This window comes from Cupressus sempervirens, chromosome 8 (assembly GCF_028749045.1).
Source record: "Cupressus sempervirens isolate cs-2001-9-10 chromosome 8, ASM2874904v1, whole genome shotgun sequence".
NCBI classification, from domain to species: domain Eukaryota; kingdom Viridiplantae; phylum Streptophyta; class Pinopsida; order Cupressales; family Cupressaceae; genus Cupressus; species Cupressus sempervirens.
The window spans coordinates 298,394,498-298,400,497 of record NC_143125.1 but is presented as its reverse complement, the minus strand read 5'-3'; the positions used below and the strand labels follow the sequence as shown (position 1 = coordinate 298,400,497).

Sequence of the window (6,000 nt, the reverse complement as noted above, 5' to 3'; positions counted from 1 at the left end):
CAAGATATTGTATGATTTGTATGATTAATTGACCACTAATTCTCAAGCAAGAAAGTATTTTTTTATCCCTGATGTCTAGCATGGCATAAGGTGTTATGAGGGTGATGAGGGAATTGGTGGGAAATAAACAAATAAGAAAATGATAGAGGAAGTGTATGTGACTTTTAAGGATTGTCTCATAAGGGTTATCCAAGCTAGGGGTCGGGATAGGACAATGTAATACAATAAAAGATGCATTGTCATAAGGCAATGAATAACATGAAGGGCATGTGTTCCAAAGGAATGGACATGTCGAGAGGTTTTTGAAAACGCATTTTTGCATTTGAGTGTCCTTAGTTTTGATCAAGCTCAAGGGTTTAGGATAAATATATGATAAGTGAGATTAGATAGGATGTGTAATGAATGATAGAGGGACGAAAGAATAAGCCTAAGGGATAGGGATCAAGGATACAAACAAGTATAAACTGATAGGATGTGTGATACTTAGTAAGATCCCCCACTCGTGTCAATAATGGAGGAAAAAGGAATATGGATACAAATAAGATAAATGAAGGATGATGGTGGATGAGGGATATAAAAAGAATATGCAGGACAAATAGCACACATGAAAGTTGACCTTAATGTAGAGTGTAAAAAGCTAATGGATCAAACATGATGCTTATTTATCAAATTTTGTCATATGGTACTTTCCCAAGGTGCGACTGAGGTGGTTTCACACATGGACAATTTTATTTCTCTTTACTTTTTTAATTTTTTGGTGTTTTTCACTTTTTCCCAAAATATTATAGACACATGATAGGAAATGAAGAACTTAAGCATCATGTTCTTTGGATAGTTCCCCTTGAAAGATCGTTATAATAGACCATGGCCATTTGAGGTATGGTCAAAGATGTTGATAGGGTTATGGTAAAGGGATATAGAATAGAAGGTAAGTCTTTATGCAAAGGATTCGATAAGGAGATGGAAGGATATAGCATAAGTCAAATTATAGGTGGGGTATTGGAAAACTTGTGTAGGATTAGATGGAAAGGGAGACAAGGTCAATGTTGGCACACACCTTGAAGGATGGTTAAGGGAGGAAAAGTGAGTTTTGGAGTGTGATATCTTGACAGAGAGAAGGATGTAGCCTTTGGGACACAAGGACCCCAAATAGAATAAAGAGATTGGAAGATGTTTAGATGGACGATTAGAGGAAGCCTTGAGATTAAGCAACATGAATGTCAATTTTGATTTTTCTTTAGTATGAATTTCTTGTATGAGCGACTTCAAAATCGATATGGTTTTTTATTTTTCTTGTCCTTGTGATTCTTTAGAGTGCATTTCTTCAAAAAGGGATTTAAGGAATCCACATAAATGTTGGTTTTTCTATTCCTTGAGATTCTTTAGATTGTGTTTCTTCAACTACGGATTTAGGAATCTATCTAGCTTTTGGATTTTCTTTTCCCTGTGATTCTTCAGAGCACATTTCTTCGACAGGGAATTTAGGAACCCATAGAGTTCTTGGAATTGGTTTCTCTTTTAGCCACCCTTGTCTTGTTGGGAATGCCATGATTTAGACAAGGAAAATAAATTACTTATCTTATTAGATCTTTCTAACATCCAACAATGGAATATATGGCAAATACACACATATGCAAACCAACATTTCTAATCTAAAACGCATGCATGCAAATGGATTTATTCTTTCGTTTCCCTCATATCTATCAAGATCTCATGATTAATATGAATGTTCTCAACATGTGCACAAGAAGTTATGATGAACAAAGATCCAAAGATGAATGATAAAATAAGATGAATAATGCAAGAAAAATTAGAATGCGAGCAAGAACTAGAGAATTTGAAATGAGAAGAGGAATTGCTTAAATAGATGTCCTTAGGGTGAATCCCATATTACGATGAATGTGGGATAATGGGAAATCTGTGGTATAGGAGGGATAAATGGTGAGTGGGAAATGGAAATTGGTTAATCGGAAATGTTAGATGGTCAGAAGCTAAATTTAAAGATGTTTTTTTTTGTTAAATAAGTGGAGAATGGCATATGCATTGATGAATTTATGAATTAATGATGAAAGGATACATAAATTATTTAATGATATAATAAGATGATTAAATATAATGACCTATAATTAATGGAAGGAATATCACAATGGAAATTTAGTATTATAAATTCACCTGAGTAATTGAGATCGATAAAAGGATAGTTTAATGAATATTTTTTATGTGTCTACACATTGATTATCATCATTTAAATTACGATTTCAACTCCAATACTTTGTGACTATTATTGCTTCATCGATAGAAGTGTCAACTTATTAAGTTCTCATTCTCAACAACATGTCGCAGAAATATAGAGAACCCCAAATGCAAAATATTGAAACCATCAACTTTCAATTGATAGGCACTCAATGAGTACAGTTTGATCTAACATCCACAGCCTAACTTTAGTCTTTTTTCACTTTATAAGTTAAATTGCATCATATTTTTACTCATGAATAAATGGATACAACAATCCCTTGCTTGAAAGTGTTCCAATGCAACTAAAATTTTTCAGCACTGATGTATAAGCCATTATTGTTGTATGCTGATTCAAAACCCTCAAGATTGTCCTTTACATTCTTAAAATACCCTTCAAATAAGTTTAACCATATCAATTGTTCTCTCCTTTATTTATGGTTTACTTACAATAGAAATCTAAATGTTTGCCATCACTCCTATAACTTTGGATTATAACATCTCTTGCCATAAAATCGTTGTTATCAGGTAAATAATATTTGTATTCTTTAGGGTAATCAACAGTAAACAAGCACAATGCGCCAAAAATATATTTTTTCCTCAAATAAATTTAAAAATGAGGCATATTATTAGTAAATAATTTCTTACTTTGATTTGAATAAAAGAAAATAATTATTACAATTAAAAAACAGAAATTATGCATAATTGAACCAATTGTAAACTATGCAGCTGAAATAAAAATTGTCATACTGCACACCTAATACATTAACATGAGGATTATCTTTACGGTAGGAATCAACAAAAGGTCAAGGGAATAAGTAATGCTACTCCATCTACAGCAACACCAACTCTATTAGGGAAGTCGTTGATCAATCACTCACTATGGCACATGCCATTAGATACTTATTGCAAATTTCATGAATTGTTGTTTGCCTTGCATGGGCCACTCTTGGAGATGGTATATTGCAGATTTTGCTTTGAGTACTTCAATTCACCTCAATTTGTATATCAGCGCCACCCCCCAATTGTTGCTCCGCCATCGTTCCCCCACCACCACCCCCCTACAATCACATCACTATTCCCAAATATAGGCCCATGGTCCCCACAGCCCCCATCACGAACTCCATGGAACTGTGGTTAAGGCTAGCAAACAAGTAAGAGGTTTTTTCTTTGTTTGCTTTCTCCATATCCATTGGAAACCCTTATTTTTCTTTAATATTCCTCCTTTTACATGGTTCAGTTTAGATTTTCTAATAAATGTCATATTTTTAAAAAAAGGCATCTCCCAGTTCAACATGTCACATCAATGGACACAGATGAAACATCCTTTGCTGGAACAAGAGGACTGTATTGTCACAATAACTTGCATATGTCAAAATTTTGTAATTCAATTTCAATCTCTTTCCAAACTGAATAAATATTTGAGCCTTGTCAATCCATCTACCCAAAGACTGGTATCTATTATATAATATACAATCAAACCAATGAACAAAATTACAAATAGAAATCACCAACATAATTTGATCGGTGGCATAGTAGAAACTTGTAGGATGATTTTTTTGTTTTCCAATTTTGCCAATGTTTTAACCAATGTCACCATTATAATTTCAATGAAAAAAATGATTGAAATTTTCCCAACCATGAAGAACCTTTGTATGGGACAACTTAATATGCTTCAACAAGTACCACCATTATATTTTCTAATGAGTATCCAACCAAAAATGTAAATCAACTTGATTACACAAATGCTGTAGTTCACGGTGAAAAAGCCTTTATTTGATAGTGACCAACGCCAAATGAGATTAAAGAATATATAAATAACTGCTACCCAAATTGAAGTTATGTATGCTAAACAAAAGTTCCTCCAAACTCTAAAGAGATCAAATTAGCTCAAAGTCAATAATAAAATATTAATAATCATTGTTTAGTGGCTAGACTTCCCTCAAAATCTGAAGGAATTTTATTTTGTTTTATAGAATTAATGACCATAATGAGACTTTTCGAATGCAATGAATAAGTTTCTATCAACTAATCTTGAGTCAGAGTCGATCCACAATTTACGAAAGCTAAAATACGATACCAGTCGCTCATGACACCTTGTAAAAATCAAATTAGCTACAAATTTATGTTTGGCCAGATGGTGCAACATCATCTTTCCCAAGGCAAGAACCATGTTCTGTGCGCTTTTTGGTTTCATCATATGAATTTTCACTTCCTAAGACAAAAATTTGTGCAATACAGTTTAGAAGCCTATTTGATCCTTTGGTCATTTTTGCTTTGAATGAGCAACATAGATCTCTACACTTGTTATAGAGTGCTATCATAGACAATCCATGATTAGGTTTCAATCTGCTCCACAAAACTTGCTTTCCTTTTCCTTCAAAATTTGATCCAAAAAATATAACATTGTGCTCCTTGCATTTGCAAGTTGTACAAGGGTTTCAAGTGCTGCAGTACAGAAGGAAATGTAATTCATGAAAATACATATTTACTTTAGATGAATCAATTCTTACTAGAAATATGATTTTCTTACATACAAACAACTTGAGTGCAAAAGGTTGTCTTGCATAGAAGCAAGTATTCTGTTACTAACCTATTTCAAATGAACCTTGTGCCAATCGAAGCTGTGGAGAAACTAGCATGCCAAATAAGGACAGAGCCTCAGACTTTCGCTTCTGAACCTGCACCAAATGAACAGTATTATTAACCACATTCCCCTTCCAAGTTTAAGATGGTACTTTACTACATTTTTCATTCAAACATTTGAGTTTATACATTAGAAAAGACAAATGTTGACTAAAATAAATGTGCATTTATTGATTGGATATTTATCACAGTCAAGAATGTTATATAAACATAGGATTAGTGAAATCAGTTTAAGACTGTTTTGAAAACTTAGAAAATCAGTTGAAGATTATTGTACTATCTCTTCTTCATGTAATGCACAGGACTCACATAAGTTGGCCAACCTCTCTGTGCTCTTCTTTGAATGTTCAAAATTGCAACCGACCACAACCAGTCTAGATATCAATATTTTAATTTACATATATCATTAGAAAATGACCTGTCAGGTCCTTGATTTGTTGGCTATACTCTTTTGACACTCCGCTTGTTAGAGTTTGAGTTTATGATTCAACTTTGATAATGTGAAATATCTATAATGCTCCTCATGAGCCCAGATTGGGTGGTCAGTAGTTGGAGTTAACATTGTACGTATGAATCGCAGTTCTCTTTCCCAAGTATAACAACATAGCATTTTAAGTATATTTTTCTCAAACAATCGAGTTCACACATCAGAGAAGATGTGTGACCACAATATATGCACAAACTTTAATTGTGCATTTATTAATTGTTGGAATATAATCTACATGTGTATAGGAGCTGTTCAGTTAGAAGGTGGAGGGTATTTTAAAGCTCAGAATGTACATTAGATGATTGTACAATCTGGGATTCACACAGTCGTGTTCTGCTTTGAATTTCAATAATAGCAACCGACCATGAACCACTCCCCAGACTAATATTTACGTGAATCCTAATAAAAATGGACTGCTAAATCATTAAACAGCTGGCCATACTCTTTCAACATTCCTTTTGTTGCAGTTTGACTCTCTTCAGCTTGATGATAACTGGTGCTTAAGGTTCAATTAATCAAAAAGGAAAAAATGTCTATTTTTAGAGTCTTCCAGGTTTTGATTTATATAAGCATTTAGTTTAGCCATTCATTCTTACCATATCTCTACTCACCACTATTGATTTCCATACCATGTT

At 33.4% G+C, this 6,000-nt stretch overlaps 1 protein-coding gene across 3 annotated transcripts in view; it reads right to left on the bottom strand.

Moving 5' to 3' along the window:
* Positions 1-4,117: 4,117 nt before the first annotated feature.
* The window catches only part of LOC149542600 (coiled-coil protein), a 71,669-nt gene continuing 69,786 nt past the window's right edge, over positions 4,118-6,000 (bottom strand). For all 3 annotated transcript variants that reach the window (XM_089797496.1, XM_089797494.1, XM_089797495.1), the window contains 2 exons: positions 4,826-4,913; positions 4,118-4,680 (listed from right to left, as the gene is read on the bottom strand). In XM_089797496.1, the coding sequence (XP_089653622.1) occupies positions 4,577-4,680; positions 4,826-4,913 (192 nt within the window). In that variant the 3' untranslated portion in view covers positions 4,118-4,576. The remainder of the gene's footprint in view (positions 4,681-4,825; positions 4,914-6,000) is intronic.